The following is a 19,990-nucleotide window of genomic DNA, read 5'->3' on the forward strand; positions in this document are numbered from 1 at the left end:
TCTTCTTTCTTCAAGAAGTAATTTTCTTTGGCTAGCGTAACATTACATGAGTTACATCAGGGTTAAAAACTGCAATACAGGTTCAGACAGTTGACTAAAGAGAAGCAAAGCTGAACCATGGACCTCTACAAGTTTGTGCAATAGCAGCTCTTTAACTGATTACCTTTACCCTGCTCTGTCACATTTCTACACAAGTGGGGGTGGTTTCTGTCTCATTTATGGAGGTGGTGAGGCAATCCAAATCCGTAGTTACTATTTTATCTGTGGTTTAACATTTGTGTGCACAATAGGAACAGACATCTCTCCTCTTCAGGTGAGTTCTCAAGGCTACAAACAAAGCTTCAGTAAGTAGAAAGTCTTGGAAGAAACCACACAATTGATCGAGGACAAAGCAACTTGACAACGTGGAATAGATGTATGGTCTTTGGCAGTAGGGGTGGGTTTTTATAATCGATTTATCGATTAAAATCGATTCTGGCTTGGATTACGTAAAATCGATTCATTAAAATCCTGAATCGATTTTTTAATATAAATTTATTTTGCCCGAAATGCCAGAATCTCAGGTGAAATCTCACAAAATTTCAACAACCACCAAACAGCTAAAACAGGTAAATGAGAGCAGGAACACGGATTCTGCACAAAGACTTAAACACACAGCGCAGCCCGCGGATCAGAATCAGTTAGATGTCGAATTTCTCACAGTTTGGGCTGAAAGCCGACAGCCCGCTGATTCTGATCTGACGGCGGGTCTGCGCTTTGTGTTCACGCCCTTTATGCGCTGATTCTAATGCTGTTAGTTTGATGTCTCTCCAAACAATATTGACCGAACCAGCAGCAAAAGAGGATCCAAACTAGCTTCACAAAAACATCGTCAAGTATTCACTCTTACTTTCTCTCTCTCTCTCTCTCTCTCTCTCTCTCTCTCTCTCTCTCTCATTCGCTTGCTTGTTACACAAGTCTACCGTTGTTTACAGCGCTATCGGCCGACTTTTTTTTTTTTCTGTTTTATATACTTCCGAAAAGAAAACCTAATTTCTGCCGTTCAATGCTGAACAAATTTAAACTTTTTAAAATTATGCAAAATGCAAAATGCTTAGCCGTGTCTCTAATAAAACCGCTGTAACTTCAGAGGTAATGTTCATGTGTTGATTAATGGTTTTCTTTCGTTTTTGATGTACTGCAGAATATTTTTATAAAATCCAGGCCAGGAAAAATCACCTTCATGTGTTTCTGTGTTTTATCTTCAGCTACTTTGACACAAAGGCATCTGCTGTGACGCTCACACCTCTGATAAAGTCTTGCGTGTGTCAGCTTCCTTTTTATAGATACAAAAATATGTAAACGTACTAATCAGAATTATAATATTTCTGACTGTCAAAATTTCCCATATTCAAATCGAAGTGAATCGAATCGAATCGAATTAAATCGAATCGTGGATCGAATCGATTCTGGACCTTGTGAATCGGAATTGAATCGATTCTAAAAATCAGTGACGATACCCAGCCCTATTTGGCAGGTGTTTATTTCCCCAAAAGCCCGAATTTCTGCACAATACCTTTAAATGCTTTGTTCTAGTGAAAGTCATGACTAAAGTATTGAATAAAAATATTAGTATAACTAATTCTTTTTTGCTGTTTTTCTCTCCAGGGGCCTTTTTCTCCTATTAATGGTTGAAAACTGAGAGAAGATTTTCCAACATGCAGGGTGCAAGTGACTTTCTAAATGTATTCAACATTGCGACCAGCAAAATATCTGTGACACTCTTCCTCATTTTTCTTGGTCTCCTCTACTGGTGAGTATGTCAATGATACACTTTTTTCAAGGGAAATGAGGACACGTAGATAATCTGCTAGTGCCATGAAGCACATACATTGACATTTTATAGAGTGCAAACGAATGCAACAATAACTCTAGACAGAATTCAGGTAAAGGTGAGCTCTGTTCTTTACTGCATTTGATATAAATTATTTTCATTCAACCTACAAACAACACATTTCAACACTTTTGCCTGTAGGTATTCAGTCCGTCCCTTCTCAGTCCTCTCACGATGTGGCATCAAACATCCAAAGCCAGTGCCTTTCTTTGGCAACTTATTCATGTTTCAGCAGGTAAGATACAATGAAACAAAGGAAGACCAGAGTTACCTTCAATGTCTGCTTGATTTTGCATCAAACAGGGATGGTGTCCTTGTTCTCATATTTGTGTCATTATTGTCAGCTGACTGTTACATCTACTGTATTTTTTTAAATATTCTTTTCAGGGTTTTTTCAAACCTCTGAATGATCTTGTCAAAACATATGGTAAAGTATGTGGGTAAGTAAAAATACATCCTACAACAGCAACTACTGAAATAAGATTGTGAATATTTTGCTTATATAAATAATCTGCAGTTTGAGATGATACTTTACCCATCATGTTTTGTCTGGACTCATACTTCAGGTATTATTTGGGCCGCACACCAGTGATATTGGTAGCAGACCCTGATATGCTCAGACAATTGCTGGTGAAGGACTTCAGCAACTTCCCTAACAGAAATGTAAGGAAATTATACAAAGCAAAGATGCAACATGTGTGTTTATTCCTGATTGTCACACAAGAGTTACTGAGGGGTTATTACAGTTTTTTTGCCTGTGCTCTCTTATCTCTCTGCAGAGATTTGTGTTTACCAAAAAGCCTTTATCTGATTCCCTTCTCCAGTTAAGGAATGAACAGTGGAAACGAGTACGGAGCGTCCTGACCCCATCTTTCAGTGCTGCCAAGATGAAAGAAGTGAGAAAATAAAGTCCTCATTAAGTGAGATAAGATAAGATACATGACATCACATCTCATCTTGGGGTGGCTGTAGCTCAGGTGGCAGAGCAGGTCAGCCACTAATCAGAAGATCGGTGGTTCGAAGATATTTGGCTGCATGCCAAATATCTTTGGGGAAGATACTAACCCCATGTTTGCCTACATGGTGGTGGTCAGAGGGCCTGGTGGCACCAGTGTCCGGCAGCCTCGCCTCTGTAAGTGTGCCCCAGGGCAGCTGTGGCTACCACCAAGGTTCAAAACACCTTACAGTTGCAGCTCAGTGCAGCAGCCTCAGCTGTGGAGGTGCTGAACATGGTCTATTCAGACACCCTCACTACACATTTGGGTGCACCAGGTTTGTCCAGCATCCTCCCTCCCCACCTGATCCAACTCACCACCAGGTGGTGATCAGTTGGCAGTTCCTTTCTTCACTCGAGTGTCCAGAACATACAGCCACAGATCTGATGATACAATAATAAAATTACAATAAAATAAAATACATGTATTTACTTTAATTTCAATTCAGACTGGATTTTGTTTTGTGCACAGCCAAAGGCGGAGGCAGACATTTGATACACCCGGGGCTTAGCCCTAAAGGGTAGTATGCATGTGGGATTGAAATGACTGAAAGATTAATAGGCTCTGTTTTGAGTTTGTTCAAAAAATAAGGACTTCATATCGGGAAAAATATATATCACTGTTAGAGAGTTATCTCTGGGATGCTGGGATGATAGCTCCCTCAGGACTTAAACTCCGGTCAGAGAGTGGGGCACAGAGAGTGATGTCCGGATATACTTTAATGGAAGTTAACAGCAGCTCAACAGTACAGCAGTAGGCATACTTAACAAATGTGGGAGGGGTGGACAGACGTGTGGTTATTTGCACAGGAACGCACACGGCTGGAGATCGCTATTCCCCCGCACTCATGGAGAGAAACGTGCCTAGTGCTCCTCGGACTCGTGATACGGCAGGACCGTTGTAAAAGCATGTGACGTCATCACCGCAGCAAACAGTAAGAACAAAGTGGAACTTATCGGCAGAAATTAACATTGCACTTATAGCGATGCGATTGAAATATAAGGAGATTTTCGGACACAGCCGCCCCCAAATTTAAGTAGTAAATTTGCTCTTCAACCGAAAGTCTAAGCATCATTGGGTTTACAGTCCTCATCATCCTCCCAGGCTGAGAGTCTGACTAATCTGGCAACTGGTCGAAGATATGTCTGTCCCTTGATTGTCACCTCAGCCGCTCTCACCCGACCGTCTGGCCCTAGACAGGCCTTGACCACTTTTCCGATAGGCCACTGCGCTCGTGGTAGTTGTGAGTCAACCACCATAACCACTTGTCCTGTGGTTAAGTTGTCAGTTTCCCCCTGCCATCTTTGTCTCCTCTGAAGATCCGGCAGATGGTGACGCAGGAAGCTGGACCAAAAATGGTCCGCCAGAATCTGACTATGGCGCCATCGCGGTCTTCCCAGCATCTCACTCAAAGCATAAATCACCTGGGCGAGTGATGCATCTTGTCGCCCCATTAGCAATAAGTTGGGTTTGACTGGATCCGGATCCGCTACATCCGAAGAGACATACCCAAGAGGCTTTGCATTAATGATCCCTTCCACCTCCATCAGCACAGTTTGCAAAACTGCCTCTGTGACCGTATTGCCTCCCAACACCACTTGAAGAGCTGTCTTTACAGATCTTATCTCCCGTTCCCAAGTACCTCCAAAATGGGGGGAACCTGGTGGATTAAACCGGAACTCAATCCTCTGCTCCGCAAGCTGCTCTTTAATGGGGGCTTCAAGAGCTGAGAAACTAGACCGCAGTTCGGTCTCTCCTCCCCTGAAGATAGGATCTCATATGGCTTGCCCCGGCGTGCAATAAACCGACACAGAGCCATGAGAAAGGCATCGGTATCTATGCTGTCCAACAGGTCAAGATGCACACAGCTCGTAGTCATGCATTTGAATATGATACCCCAACGCTTTTTGGTGCGCCGTCCTACTTTGATGTTGTAAGGGTCGAAGCAGTCGACTCCAGTGGACCAAAAGGGTGGTTTATATAGGCGCAGCCTCACGGGGGGTAGATCTGCCATCCGAGGAATATCAGGACTGGCTCGCCACCTTTGACACTCACCACAGGTGTGCTGGTGCCACTTGATTGCCTCCCTTCCTCGGAGAATCCAATATTTTCTCCTCATCTCCCCGAACACTCGTTCTGGCCCAGGGTGCAACAGCTGCTCATCATATTGTCTGATCGGTAGGTTACTCTTATCAGCCCAATAGCCGGGTCATACTCCGGAGCAAGTGTTAGCAGGCGACTCTGCTTATGAATTGCCTTACCAGCAGCCAGGGCCTGTAATTCCTCGGGGAAGCTATAATTTTGAGCTTGTTTCAGGAGATGCAGCTCAGCAGCTGATGCATCTGTAGCAGTCATGACATGGTTTTTGTGATCAGCAGCCACCTCATGAAGGATCTGATGGGTAGCCTTAACCACTTCAATCCATTTGCCAAAATTGGAAATTGGCACCGTTTGCTGTGGACTGCATGTGGTGGTCGTTCTACAGAATGCTGTTCCTCTCACCTCCCCATCTTCTTCTTGACCTTCACCTTCATGGAGAGTTGGCCAGATATCAGGGTTAGTTAAAAGGTAAGGTGGTCCCTGAGTCCAACGGTTTGGTTGACTCAGCTCGAGAAGGGTTTTCCCTCGCGTAAGGTCATCAGCCGGATTGCCATTGGTGTTGACATATCTCCAATTTGACACCTCAGTAAGATCTTGTATTTCAACAAAGACCTTATAACGGCATGAATCAGATTGAATCCAGGTCAAAACTGTTGTTGAGTCGCTCCATAGGGTGATGTCACTGGGTTGAAATGCCAGCTCGGTCTCCAGTACTCTAGCCAGTTGGGCTCCGGCAAGAGCTGCACATAACTCCAAATGTGGCATAGAAATCTGTTTCCGGGGGCTTACTCTTGATCTCGCCATCATGAATGCCACATGGACGTCGCCTTGGGAGTCCTGCGTTCGCAGATAGGCTACTGCTCCATAGGCTCTTTCGGAGGCATCACAAAATATGTGAGCCCCTCTACCTGGTCTCCCGGCATCTGCTCTTGGTGGGACATAGCATCTTGGTAATTCCACCTGTGGCAAGTACACTAGTTCCTTCTCCCACTGTGTCCATCTGTCTAGTAGGGCCGTAGGATGGATTTGTTCATCCCATCCAACTCCTGCCTTCCAAAGATCCTGAATTAGAACTTTTGCTCGAGTTGAGAAGGGTATGAGGAAGCCCAGAGGATCATACTGCGATGCCATCACCCGGTAAACATTTCTCAGTATGGGCAGAGAGTACTCCACAAATCGATGCCCGTATCCAAGGCGGTCAGTGAGACAGTTCCAACGAAGGCCCAGAGATGGGTCTGGGTCTTGGCTGTGCTGGGAGAGCCAAAGCTCTGTGCTGGCTGCTTTGGCTTCCACTGGCAGGTGCTCCACCACCGATGGAACGTTACTGGCCCATTGCCTAATCTCGAATCCCCCCTTTGGCGAGTAACTCCCGCATCCGATCTATGAGTGTCTTAGCCTCCTCTGCAGATTGGAGACTATGCAAACAGTTATCGACGTAGAAGGCCCTCTCCACCGTGCCCAATATATCTTCATTACCCTGGCTGTTGTCCCTGACATGTCTTTGGAGGGCATAGGTGGTACAACAAGGACTGCACGTTGTACCAAAAGGCAGAACCTGCCACTCGTACACGGAAGTGGAGCAGAGGTTCGTCCTCGGGCAGCAACTGAATTTGGTAGAACATTGCCTTGATGTCACCACTTATGGCCACAGTATGCTCCCTGAAGCGGAGGAGGACCCCAAGCAGTGAAGGTCCCAGAATTGGACCTGGAAGCAACTGGCTGTTGAGGCTTAGCCCGTTGTATTGGTATGAGCAGTTGAATACAAGTCTAGCCTTGTTGTTGTGGTGAACTACATGGTGGGGTAGATACCATGACTCACTCGAACAATCCACCTTCTCAGGTGATAGTTTCTCAACATAGCCTACCACCTCCAGTTTATGCACTTCCTGACAATAGGTTTCAGCCTTCCCTGGGTCTCTCGCTATCTGACGTTCAGTACTCCGTAGCTGTGGTAGCAAGGCCAGCCTGGGTGCCCAGAGGCGAGGACTGTCTTTGCGACGGAGGAGGGGCGTTGCATATCTTGTCACTCCCTCCACCTGCACTCTGGTTGTGCGCTGCTCAAGAGCTTCAAGTGCTTTCTGATCTTCCTTAGAACATGACGCGGTCTTCACATTTGTGTATGGGAGTACATCCGCCTTCCACAATCGTTCTACATGTTGAAGGAGATCATTGCTTGGGGACCCAGAAAAGAGACACTGTTGCTCTTCCACAGCGAACTGGGCTAAATTAGCTGGACCCATCCAAGGCGGGTACAGACTGCCAATGGACCCCCAGGAGGGCCAGACCGTACAGGTTTCGTTGGGACAAGCAGATGAGGGAAGTCTGAGCCAATAAGGACTAAAGGCTGCACCCTGTCGACAGGGGAAAGTGGGAGTCCCTGGAGGTGTGCATATTTTTGCATGAGTGCCTTAACTGGATAACTGTGCTCAGAGAGGCCCAGTTTGTCAGCAGTGAAGGCATGATGGATGTGGTATCTCACTTTAGGATCATGGGCAGGGGAAATCTCAAAGGAGACCGAGGCCCCTTGCAGGTGAATCACATCCTGACAAACAGTTCTTAATGGAAGTGTCTCGGCTTCCTTCCCTAGATTGAGGTGCTGCACGGCTGGTGGTAGGATGATGGATCATTCAGAACCGTCATCTAGTACAGCAAAGGTCTCTAATGAATACTCAGCATTGTACAGATTCAGGATAGATCCAAGCTCACTCTGTACGAGCTGGCGAGGTTTACCATATTTGTCTTGGAGAGCCTGGAGTGCTGTAGTATATGGCAGGGGATCATGCATATATGCTTTTGCTAGTTTGTAAGCACTTGGTAGTTTTAACTGCTCCAGAAGGATTTGATATTTGAACTGCTCTGTGAGATGAGTATGGCTGCCAAGCAGACTGTCCAGAGCCATCTTAAGAAGCGCAAAATCACTTTCCTTACCACTGGCGAAAGAAGGTAGTGCTGGCTTGGGGATCCCATACGAGCTGGCAATTAGCAGTTCCATCAAGTTGTTGCCCTTGCTGTCAGTAGGTGGCAACGGTATCTCTGACTGTAAAGACGGCGCCGTGGGCCCACAGCCAGTTGGTCCGACTTTATCCCGCAGGCGGGACTGTAAATCAGGAAGCGGTAGAAACTGACTGGGTGTTGAGTATGGCACTGGAGGAAGCGATCCCTGATGTTTCACCTTTCCAGGAGGCTGTGATTGTCTGTTAGGGATATTAGAGCTGTCCTCTGCCGCAGGTCGGAGAGTCTGAGTCAAGTAGGTAATAGGGGGGTGAATTCCACCTAGCTGCTGACCATACTGATGACCAGCTGAGGGAGTATCCATAGCAGGACTGATATGTTGCGTTGGACACCCATGGAGAGGTTCAGATACTGTCTCCAGGTCAGCCGAGGAGCTGGTGGGATGTAAGGGCTGCGTATCTGGTACTAATGCATCCACTGGCAAGATCGAAGGTGGGAAAGCATTCGCATAGCTGGTCATATTACGTTTCTGTCCGTTATGTGCTGGCTGCTCCGACAGATTCACTTGGGAATTTACACCACTGCTGCAAGCCTGAAGCCCCGAGTCATACTTACAGTTATTTAAAGGTCTAGGTGGTGGCAGCCCATCTTCTTGATCACGAAGAAAAGCAGCAATGAGGGAAGCTTTCTTTAGCTCCATCTCCTTCTCTTTGAGTCGACGCTGCATTGATAGACATCTGGTAATAGATTCTCTGGTGTTGTGAGCAGTACGTGCCTCTTCGTCTAATTGACGTCTTTGCCTTTCTTGCTCCATGTATAGTTCTTCCTTACTGAGGGCTTTCCGGGCCTGAGCATCCAAGATTAAACACTGTTCCTAAGCTAGACTCTCTTCTTTCCCCAAAAATTGGGCTAAAATCGCCCCTGGCATAACAGAATAACCATCCCAGCCTGCTGCCTCTCAGCGAGAGCAACTCCAGGCTGTAGTGATGGGATTTCCGGCTCTTTTTAGAGAACCAGCTCTTTCGGCTCGGCTCACTAAAAAGAGCTTTCAGCTCCCAACCGGCTCTTCAGGTTGTTTTGTTGCTTTAATTAATTTATTATTAACAATAATGTAAAATTATGCACAAAAGGAATTACTAATGTAAAAAAAAAAGTGGTTTTATTTATATATGTTTATATATAAATATATACAGTGGCCCCTAGAGACAAAACACATACAAACTCCAAAACACATTTCTAGCGTTAACTGAACTTCAAAACAGAGTTACGTAGATCACTTAAATTACACGATTGAAAACATATGTGTATTGTTTGTGTATTTATACACAAGCATTCATATATATTCAAATAATTTAAAAAAATTTAATTTACCTTTTACTACCACACACCAAATCCGGTCGTTGGTACTTGCTGGCTTGTGTAGCCTCTAGGTAACAAAAGCTCAACACTGGGCCTAGCATCCTGGAGCACTTCTGTTGTGTTTTGTACGTGTTTTGGAGTTTGTACGTGCTTCAGGGTTTGTACGTGTTTTGAAGTTTGTACGTGCTTTGTCTCTACGGGCCACCGTAAATATACTTTTATTTATTCACTCCACATAAAATGTAATAAACAAATCATATAATACAAAAACCAACTAGTCACAGTTCAACTTTTAACTATTTACATTTTCAGCTTTTTCCTTTTAAACAAATTTAAAATGAAACAACACAAAACGCTGCAAACCACAACACAATTAAATATAAATTAAAATATGAAAACAAAAAGAAGATGCATATTCTCTGTCATATGGGCCTGCATGAATAAACTTTCTGAATCATTTATCATCTGCAACTGAAAATAGTTGTGGATGATTACTATACCTTTCTAATGTGACGTTGTTGTCCCTGGCTCTCTTTCTCTCTCTCTCCTTCCCGCTCTGTTCCTGTGCTACTGCAAGTGTAACTACCGCCCCTCCCCCCTCTGCCCAGCGCAAAGCACAAGGCTCGCATGCCGAGTGAAGCGGGAAAAAAGTGCAAGAGAGGGTGAGAGAAAGAAAAAGAAAAAAACACGGTTCGCGATACGGTTCACGTCAAAGACCCGCCTCTAAGAGCCATTTCGTTCGCGACCAACACATCACTACCAGGCTGGAGCCCAGCCCCTCTCCAGGAGGCTGGTTCTAGGGTCCAAGTCATGCGTTGAGGTGAGCCCAAATATATAGAGCCGGTATCATTCAATCTCAAGCACTAGCTCAGGCTCTTTCCACAACAGAGGGGTGACATTCCATGTCTGAATACCCTGCGCCCAGCCATGCCCCATAGGCTAAGGCATGGAACCCCACACACCCTCTACAGGCATAACTCCAGGATGGTGTCCCAGTAACCCTATGCAGCGCAGGGTAAACTGCTCCTTTGTATTTGCACTGACAATAGTTGTCTGAATCGCCCTTCGTCTGGTTTTTCACCCAGGACCAATTTGACATGGGAGACCCTACCAGATTGCAAAAGCCTCCTGATAACATAGGATCCCAACTGACAACTTAGATTCCTGGAGCTATGTTGTATGTGTAATTTAAGTAGCTGTGGTAGTGGTGTTTATGGAATTACATGGACCTTTCCCCCATTTTTTATGTTTATGGACCCATTATGATTCACTGAAGTGTTTATAGGACTATTTTGCATCTGTCATTATCTCTCCATTTGAGTGTAGATGGTTCCACTCATCAACACAGCCATTGATGCCCTGATGAAGAATTTGCATGTCTACGCTGAGTCAGGAGAGGCCTTTGATATCCACAGGTAAATACATAAACAATGAGGAAAGCCTTGTGTTTGTCTACTTTACTTCTACTGTATTTTTTCTTTCACTGTTCATATTTCTAAAATTTGATGCTATTTTGCAGATACTTTGGCTACTTTACCATGGATGTTATTGCCAGTGTGGCATTTGCAACTCATGTGGACTCGCAGAATAACCCAGATGACCCGCTTGTCCAACACGCTCAGATGGCCTTCATCAATGATTCCTTCAAGTCTGTCTTTTTACTTTTCTGTGAGTCATTATTATAACACAATTGAATTTCAGATATTTATGTAGGACATTAAAAGAGAAAGTTGATCACAAAAAATTGTAAGAAAGAATTTCAGAAAGGTTAAATAGATGTAGAATATGCCAAAGAAGTATTTAAGCATTTTTGTTGATATACCTGTGCAGATTTGTGTGTTTCTGTCTTTAGTTGCTTTTCCCTCCATCATGGCTCCTCTGTCGAGGTTCATACCCAACAAAAGACAAGACAAGATGAGTCATTTCTTCATTAACAGCATTCACAAAATCATCAAACAGAGAGAGGAGCAGCCTCCTGAGCAGGTGAATCTCAGACTTTCCTAAATCTGTGTGTGGCTTTCAAACTGTCATTTTCCTATCTTTCTTATTTATTTCTTTTACACGTAGAGGCGTAGAGACTTCCTTCAGCTGATGTTAGATGCTCGAACCACCGAAGAGTGTGTGTCATTGGAGCGCTTTGACACATCAAATGACACCGATGAGATCGGTGACAACAACCAGCAGACCCAGTCTTCAGGCACAGTTCAGGAAAATGACCCTCCTCTTTCACAGGAGCCGTCTGTCAGGCGTCCACAGAAAAAGATGCTGACTGAGGATGAGATTGTTGGTCAGGCTTTCATCTTCCTCCTGGCAGGCTATGAAACCAGTAGCAGCACTCTGGCGTTCACCTGTTACCTCTTGGCTGTCCACCCTGAATGTCAACTCAGAGTACAGAAAGAGGTGGATGATTTCTACACTAGACATGTGAGTGTTTTACAGTTGGTTCTGATCTATTTTGATTCATGCAGTTGTGGACAGTCATTGATTGTCATGCTGTTTGCTTTGTAGGACTCACCTGATTACACAAATGTCCAGGAGCTGAAGTATTTGGACATGGTTACATGTGAAGCATTACGCCTCTACCCTCCTGGATTCAGGTAAAGAAGGATGTCAATTGGGGCTACAGTGGGGTAGCTTTGGTACGCTGTGATATAGGAAGATTTTCAGCATTGTCCCTTAATTAGCTTTTCATGGGGTATAGCCATAATGCTATCATCCGGAAAAACTCTCTTCTTCTTCTTCTTCTTCTTCTTCTTCTAACTCTTCTTCTTTGGATGGAGCTATGTACAGAAATAGAGAGCAGGGGAGGCAAGAGAGGCAATGGCAACTATAACCGACATCAAAAAGCAATAGAGCTTAAAAGTCCAAATAAATTAAGGAAATAACAGTTTTGATAATGATGTTAAATTTATTTTTTTACTGTTTTTCCCCCTTTAGCTTCTCTGGGGGTGGAAGTGGTCAGGGAATTACATAACGTAATAAAGTAAATAAATAAAGTAAATAAAGTTACAGCTCTTCTGTTGATACTGTGTGTGACCATTCTGTAACTGTGTAATTTTGAAATTGTCCCACTAAGGTTTGCACGAGAAATAGAACATGACTGTGTGGTGAATGGTCAGCAACTTCCTAAAGGAGCAGTACTGGAGATCCCTGCAGGCTTCCTCCATTATGACCCAGAACACTGGCCCGAGCCTGAGAAGTTCATTCCTGAGAGGTGCTTCAGTTCTGTCTGAAACGACTTGTAACGCCAGTCAAATGTTGACTTATTAACATGATTTCAGCTGTATATTAACAACACATTAAATATTTTTCTGTACAGTGGTACAAATACATTTTTTGGGTGTGGTAAACACTTTTGTGTAGTGAAATTATCACATCTGCAACCCACAAATACAATCTCAATTCAAAAAGTTGGGACACAGTGTAAAATGTAAATAAAAACAAGGCATTTATTTACAAATCTTATAAACCCATAATTTATTCAAAATAGAACATTTAAAATGGTAAATGGCCTGTATTTATATAGCGCTTTACAAGTCCCTAAGGACCCCAAAGCGCTTTACATATCCAGTCATCCACCCATTCACACACTGGTGATGGCAGCTACATTGTAGCCACAGCCACCCTGGGGCGCACTGACAGAGGCGAGGCTGCCGTCACTGGCACCACCGGGCCCTCTGACCACTACCCGTAGGCAACGGGTGAAGTGTCTTGCCTAAGGACACAATGACCGAGACTGTCCAAGCCGGGGCTCGAACCGGCAACCTTCCAATTACAAGGCGAACTCCCAACTCTTGAGCCACGATCGCCCTTTTAAAATTTAAACTGAGATATAGCTTGATTTTGAATTTGTTGGGAGTTGGCACATTTCAGTGTCAGTAGTTAGTAGTATCAGTTAGTAGTATCTCCTCTTTTTAACAACAGTCTGGAAACTGAAGAGACCAGTTGCGGGACTTGGATTGAGAGTTTTGCTTTCATGCTCTGCTCTTTCTTTACCACAACGGACCAATGCAGCCTCCACATCTCTTCAGCAGCGGCCCCAATCTGTCTGTCAATATCCCACTCCATTTTTCCCTCACTTCTGAGGGTATTCATAAGACCCTGAGATACTTAAACTCCTGCACTTGGGGCAGCAACTCGTCCCTGAAAAGAGTAGGCACTCCACCCTTTTCAGCTAAGAACCATGGCCTCCACCTTGGAGTTGTGATTCTCGTTCTTGCTGCTTCATACTCAGCTGGAAACCGCTCCAGTGAGTGCTGGAGACAACCACCAGATGAAGCCAAGAGACCCACATCACCTGCAAATAGCAAAGATGAGATTCAAAGGTCATCAAAATGGGAACTTTCTGTCACATGCCTAGAAATTCTTTCCATAAAAACTATGAACAGAACTGTATCATGTAATATTTTTCATGTAGTTAATTATCTCAGTTCAAGATAACAGTAGTTTTATGCCATTGTATAAAGTAGCAAGAGAAATTTGTCTCATTAAGAATGTGGTCTTTTAGTTTCCAATGCTTTTCATTCAACTTAAAAAACAACAACTTGCTGTTGATCCCCAGGTTTACACCAGAGGCCAAGGCCAGTCGACATCCATTCGTATACCTACCATTTGGGGCTGGCCCCCGTAACTGTGTGGGAATGAAGCTCGCCCAGCTTGAAATCAAACTGGCTTTAATGCATCTGTTCCACAACTTCAACATCACTGCCTGCTCTAAGACTGAGGTACGTTTGACTTAGAGCTGCTCAGCAAATCTCATGAATGTTCATTAACAGCCTGTCCTGAAAAAAGATGTTTGTTTTATCGAGGGCACTCTTTTTTTTCAGGTTCCTCTTGAGTTGAAGTCGTTAAGCACTCTTGGTCCTAAAAATGGTGTTTGTGTGAAAATTTCCAGAAGGAGCAAGTGAGATGGTCTGCTGACTTCTGTATCGAATGACTGGATCATTTTCACCAGACTGCAAAATAAGTTCAACTGTCCTAGTTCAAGTTAATCCAGTACTTGGGAGATGCTTGAAAAATCACAACATTGAAATATTTTAGATTTGAATGTACTAAATATAATAAGGGATTTACTGCAGATTAATTCAAATGTTTTAGAAAATATTAACTGTAATTTTGTGACTGGAACAGTTTGACAATTTACATATCAAATGGAAGGAATGCTGATAGGTTCGTAGCATAAACCTATTCGCTGGAACGTTAAGGACAATTTGCTACACAGCAAAAAGCAAGACACAAGGCACCAAAGTTCTTTGTGTTACTCATGCATGAGGGAGACCTGCCTGGAGCCAAGTGTCGTTCCACCACTTGACCTCCGTCAGACTCTCAGCCAGGTTCCCCATAGCACTCCTTTTATTGTGGTTACATGAATATGCATAGGGTCATTAACATATAACATCTTACATAGGTATACATGTGAACAAAGGATTGTGTGTGTGTGTGTGTGTGTGTGTGTGTGTGTGTGTGTGTGTGTGTGTGTGTGTGTGTGTGTGTGTGTGGGGTCAGAGTGTGACCCCATAAATGACTTCCCTTAACCTACTGGTCTGGAAAGTCCAGCAGTTCATCTAAACAAAAGGCACTCAGACTAAAACAGATATAGCTACGTTTATCCTACCATAAAACAATAAAACAAAGTACGACCTCTTCCCATGCTCCCAGGATGTAGGTGTGGATTCCAGAACACTCTGGAATGCACACCAAGCCTTTGCAGCCTCCTAAAGATCACACATCCTATCACTACACAATTGATTATACATCTCTAAGCATATATGGTTAAATATTTCCTAATACAAATGACAATAATAAAATCTAAACCCATCATCACCACCCTGTATTGTCATTTTTTAAGGCTATACGGCGTATATATATCTTCAGCTCTACACCACTTGTCAACATTTTCAGTGCAGGCTTCATTTCATACAAACATGTTAGCCTTAACATCCACGTCACTCTGCTGCAACAGTATGTAATTGGTAAAGGTGTTAGCAATCATTTTATTCACCATCGATCTTACACATGGCAAAATGCAACCTGTAAACAAGCAAAGCAACGCCAATAATGTAAGAATGGGAGTCAAAAACTTTAAGAACATATTCCACCATGGTCCAGATCTCAACCAGGCTATCCAGCCTTTTGACGCGTCTCCTCCTGATGTGTGGTCTGCCACATATTTCTGCAGAGCAGTTAAGTTCTGCAGTGCCTCATAGATGTCTCCTCCAGTCGTGTATCCATCCGGGATAAACGTACAACACGTCTCTCCAATCAGCTTACACACTCCTCCTTGTGATGCTGTTATCAAGTCCAGGGTCAGCCTGTTCTGCAGTACCATCGTTCTGATGGCCTTTTGCTCCTCCGCTAAGACTGTTCCCAGAGTCTTAGTGAGATTAATGTGTCGCAGTAAGGCTTACCGGTTGATCTCCACATGATCCCGCACCTCTGCAACTCCTATGTTTGGGATCAAACTTTGGAAGAATTTAGCTCCCCCACTCCAAATGCGGAATTCTCGCGGCACTCCAGTGTCTACTGTCACTCCAAAAAAGTTCGGTGAGGCTATATCCACCTCACGCTTCCGTCGGTTGCTAGGGTGATGTTCAACTCTGTCCATGAAGAAGACATGATCCGATAATTTCACCAAGGCACACAATCCTCCCCATCCCTCAGGGAGTGATAGATAGGCTTTATGTCCACACAGGAAATACCAATCAGCCAAAACTCTTGTTCCTTTACTGCTCGGCACCGTCCTTGCACATCCTGTCCACTTCTGACTTTTTGCTTTTACTGGTATTCTGTAAGCCAGGTTGAACTTGCATTCAGTCCTCCTTAATGTCAAGTTCTCAGCACACTTCGCACTGGTCAAGCATTTCATACACCTGCTCTCATTCTCTGGAGGGCAGTAGGTGTATATGTATCCACATAAGCGAAGCGGCAGCTCCCCCACTGACAGTGATCCATTGTTCATCACACACAACGGCAATTGAGCTGTGTTCAGCTTGTTCAGCAATATTATGTCTGGCAGTGGGTCTGACACTTGAGGCCAGGCCAATAAGTCAGTTTGCCCAGAACAATTCACGTTTAGAAGTGGCAACTTACTCCAGGTGATGTTCAGAGGTGTACTATAGTTGGCCTTGGACCAGAGGACTCTGTTGCCAGGATGAGTTGCTAAGCCCAACAGACACCAACTCCTGTCCTCTGGTATGCTGTACGGCCACAGTCCAGATGTATATGCTGATAACGGCATATGAGCACACACATAGCAGTCCGTCCTATTGTTCAAGTGAGCAGTTGTATTCATAAACTGCCACCAAAAGTTTGTAGAATAGCCATGAGGGTATTGGGTGTGGTTTCCTTGGACATACAGGGTCTCCACAGCTGACCAAGATGACATCAAAGCCATTACACTCAGCAGGGTAGACAACACTTTACCAGCCATTCTGATGAGTACCTGTGGCTCAGTTGGTTTCTTCACCGGATTGAGACGAAGGGCCCTAGAGGCTTTCCCCCCCCTTTGTACCCGGTCTTCCTGCCACTTACTCCGAGCTGGCCTGGATGTGTGTCACCTTCTTGCAATGGCTTTGGTGTATCCAGGTGGGTCGTTCTGCGATCTTCACAGCTGTTGGTGTTGTCAGCAGGGCCTGGTACGGTCTGTCCCACCGTGGCTTCGACCAGCACTTCCTCTTTATGACCTTTATCAGCACCCAGTCCCCTGGCTTCAGACGTTCTTCCTGTACAGAAACAGAATCATCTGGCAGATCATTTGCACTCATGACTTCTTTGCTTTTCAGCATTTTAATCATCCAGTCTGCTAGTGTGTTTTCTTCTGCTGCTTTATCATTATCATTACAGAACACTGGAACTCTAAATGGCCTGCCATATATTATTTCAAAAGGCGTTAGGCCATTATCAGTTGGCGTGATCCTCATATACATTTTCACTAGCTCAATGCAGTCTACCCATGTTCTGCCTGTTTCCTCCATTGTTTTCCTGAGTCTCAGCTTTACTGTGCCATTAGTCCTTTCAACCAGCCCTGCACTTTGTGGGTGGTATGAGCAGTGGTTTTTCAGCGTTATCCCCAGATGTTGTGACATTTTCTCAATTACTTCATTCACAAAATGAGGACCATTGTCACTGTAAATAGTTTGGGGGATCCCATGCTCTGGGATCACATTTTTGCATATCGCTTTAGCCACTGAAATAGCATCTGCTTTCTTAGTGGGGACAACTTCTACCCACTTTGAGAACGGGCACACAATTTCCAGGCAGTACCTGTAGGTGTTACAGTTGGACAACTCAATGAAATCCATATGGATTACTTCAAATGGGTAGCTGGGTCTGGGAAACCTTCCTCTTTTAGGTCTGAGGTTCCCCTGAGCATTATGTTTACAACATATCAAACATGCTTTACAAAAATGTTTTGAATAAGCATTGAATCCCAGTGTGAAAAACTGCCGTTCGACTGCTGCTAACATCCCGGCTGTTGAGACATGGCAAAGCCCATGGCTCAAAATTGCAGCAGTCCTATATAGGTTTTTAGGCAATATAGGTTTATCACAAAGATAGTAGACATCACCTCGCAGGCTTGCTCCTTTAGTGAGCCACAGCTGCTTCTCAGCTGGAGGTGAGTGTGACTGCATGTCTGCTAACACATCATGTGTGATGGGCATAGTTTGCTCCTGAGACGCCAGAATATGAACCCCATGTGATCCAAGGGCCGCTTCCTTTGCAATTTTATCTGCAAAGGCGTTGCCTAGTACAATGGGATCAGTGCCACGTGTGTGTGCTGCACACTTACAAACCGCAACTTTACTAGGCAGTAAGACTGCTTTCAACAGGGCCTGCAAAAGTGTCGCATGCTCCACAGGTTTCCCTGTTGATGTTGTCATACCTCGTCTTGACCACTGAGCGGCAAAGAAATGAAGTGTGGCGTATGCATACTGACTATCTGTATATATAGTCACTGCCTGCCCCTCAGCTGCTTTGCAGGCTTCCGTCAGAGCCACTATCTCAGCTGCTTGGGCAGACATGGAATGTGATAACTGCCCAGCACGGATGACCTGCACATCATCCACAACAGCAAAGCCCGTTTTAGTCTTTCCCTCTGCTGTTTTAAAACTGGAACCATCAACAAACCAAACCTTGCCCTCAGTGAGTGGTATGTCCGTTAAATCACTTCTAGGTTTACACTGTGTTTCTACATGCTCACTACACACATGTGGTGTACCCTCCTCTTCTGTGGGCAACAGTGTAGAGGGATTCAAAGTTGTACACCGCTTAATAGTTATGTGTGGCTGGGAGAGCAACAGTGACATTAAAGACAAGTGTCTTGCAGGTGACAAGAATGTCATTTTAGTCTGCAGCAATAAAACATCCACCTCATGTGGAACTAGCAGGGTCAAAGGGTGAAACAAAACAATTTCACCAGAACACTTTACGGCTTCAGCGGCTGCACACACAGATCGTACACAGTGAGGTAAGGCACAAGCCACTGGATCCAGCCTCTTAGAATAATAAGCTACTGGCTTCATTCCGCCTCCACATTTTTGTGCTAACATGGATGTCATAAAACGCCCTTTACAGTCAACAGTTTGAACAAAGGGCTTGTTATAATCTGGAAGTCCTAGAACCGATGCTCCTGTCAGCATCTGTTTCAGCATGCACAGAGCTTGCTCCCCCTCAGGGGTCCAACTTAAACTTTCTGACATAGCTAAAGGTTTACTGTACATCATATCTAATAATGGCTGCGCAATTTCAGAGTAATGGGGCATCCATGATCGACAGAAATTTAGCAACCCTAGGAACTGCATCATGTGTTTCTTTGTCACTGGCCTAGGTGCTGCCAAGATAGCTGTTTTCCTCTCTGGGTGTATGCTTTTCCCTGCTGCACTAAGCAGATGTCCTAAAAATTTCACTTCTGTCTTCACCCACTGTAGCTTTGAAAGTGAGGCCTTGTTACCTGTCTCAGCTAAGTGAGTCAGCAATGCCAATGATATGTCTTTACAGTTCTTCTCTGAATTGGATGCAATTAAAATGTCATCGACATATACCAACATCTGTGAATGTGATGGAATCACAAAATCAGACAGACAATTTGTAATATTCTGTGTGAAAATTGTAGGACTGTCACAAAAACCTTGCGGCAATCTGGTGTATGTGTATTTTTTGCCTTGATACGTGAAACCAAACCAGCCTTGTGAATTCTCATGTACTGGTATGGAGAAGAAAGCATTACTTAAATCTACCACAGTGAAGTGTGTCTTGTCTGGCTTAAGCTGATTTAACAAGGTGTGGGTGTCGGGGACGCATTTTTACAGCTCTTAAATCTTGAATCATGCGCCACGACTGTGAATCAGCCTTTCTAACTGGGAAGATGGGCGTGTTACATACTGCTTGTGGAGCTTCAACTAGTATCCCTGCTTTAATCATATCCTCTATTACTGGTTTAATGCCTTCCACTGCATCAGGCTTCAAGGGATATTGTTTCACTCTTGGCCTAAAAGACGTTTTGGGCTTTATTACTACTGGACTCGCTGTTGTTATTAACCCTACATCAGTCTTCCCAGTAGACCAGAGCTTCTCTGGGACCTGTTTAAGCTCCGGGTGATCTTTGACATCTACAACATATCATTCTGCTGTGTCATTCTCACTCCCCTTTAAATGTGTTTGTGGTGTAGTATGTGTCACCCATCCCAGCTTTTTACGAAAGATGCTGTGCTGC

The 19,990-nt window shown here is 44.3% G+C and overlaps 2 protein-coding genes across 2 annotated transcripts; one reads left to right on the forward strand and one right to left on the reverse strand.

The window, feature by feature from the left end:
• Positions 1-85: 85 nt before the first annotated feature.
• Positions 86-15,187, forward strand: LOC102778729 (thromboxane-A synthase-like). Its single transcript, XM_087842879.1, has 14 exons — positions 86-415; positions 1,648-1,792; positions 2,015-2,108; positions 2,261-2,313; positions 2,440-2,536; positions 2,653-2,769; positions 10,606-10,694; positions 10,799-10,947; positions 11,132-11,262; positions 11,347-11,703; positions 11,788-11,876; positions 12,356-12,493; positions 13,841-14,003; positions 14,106-15,187. The coding sequence occupies exons 2-14, from the start codon at positions 1,698-1,700 to the stop codon at positions 14,184-14,186; spliced, it is 1,653 nt and encodes a 550-aa protein (XP_087699005.1). The 5' UTR covers positions 86-415; positions 1,648-1,697; the 3' UTR covers positions 14,187-15,187.
• On the reverse strand, positions 14,463-16,731 carry LOC148101893 (uncharacterized). Its single transcript, XM_087842881.1, has one exon. It carries the CDS (start codon positions 16,706-16,708, stop codon positions 15,683-15,685), a length of 1,026 nt encoding a protein of 341 aa, XP_087699007.1. The 5' UTR covers positions 16,709-16,731; the 3' UTR covers positions 14,463-15,682.
• Positions 16,732-19,990: the final 3,259 nt, after the last annotated feature.

The sequence above is a fragment of the Neolamprologus brichardi genome, chromosome 7 (genome assembly GCF_056152115.1).
Source record: "Neolamprologus brichardi isolate AB-2024 chromosome 7, ASM5615211v1, whole genome shotgun sequence".
Taxonomy (NCBI): Eukaryota; Metazoa; Chordata; class Actinopteri; order Cichliformes; family Cichlidae; genus Neolamprologus; species Neolamprologus brichardi.

Coding starts and splice junctions, on each gene's coding strand:
- LOC102778729 (XM_087842879.1), top strand. CDS start 1,698: ATGCAGGGTGCAAGTGACTTTCTAAATGTATTCAACATTGCGACCAGC. Junction 1,793..2,014: donor TTTCTTGGTCTCCTCTACTG/GTGAGTATGTCA, acceptor TTTTGCCTGTAG/GTATTCAGTCCGTCCCTTCT. Junction 11,704..11,787: donor ATGATTTCTACACTAGACAT/GTGAGTGTTTTA, acceptor TTTGCTTTGTAG/GACTCACCTGATTACACAAA.
- LOC148101893 (XM_087842881.1), bottom strand. CDS start 16,708: ATGGCTGGTAAAGTGTTGTCTACCCTGCTGAGTGTAATGGCTTTGATG.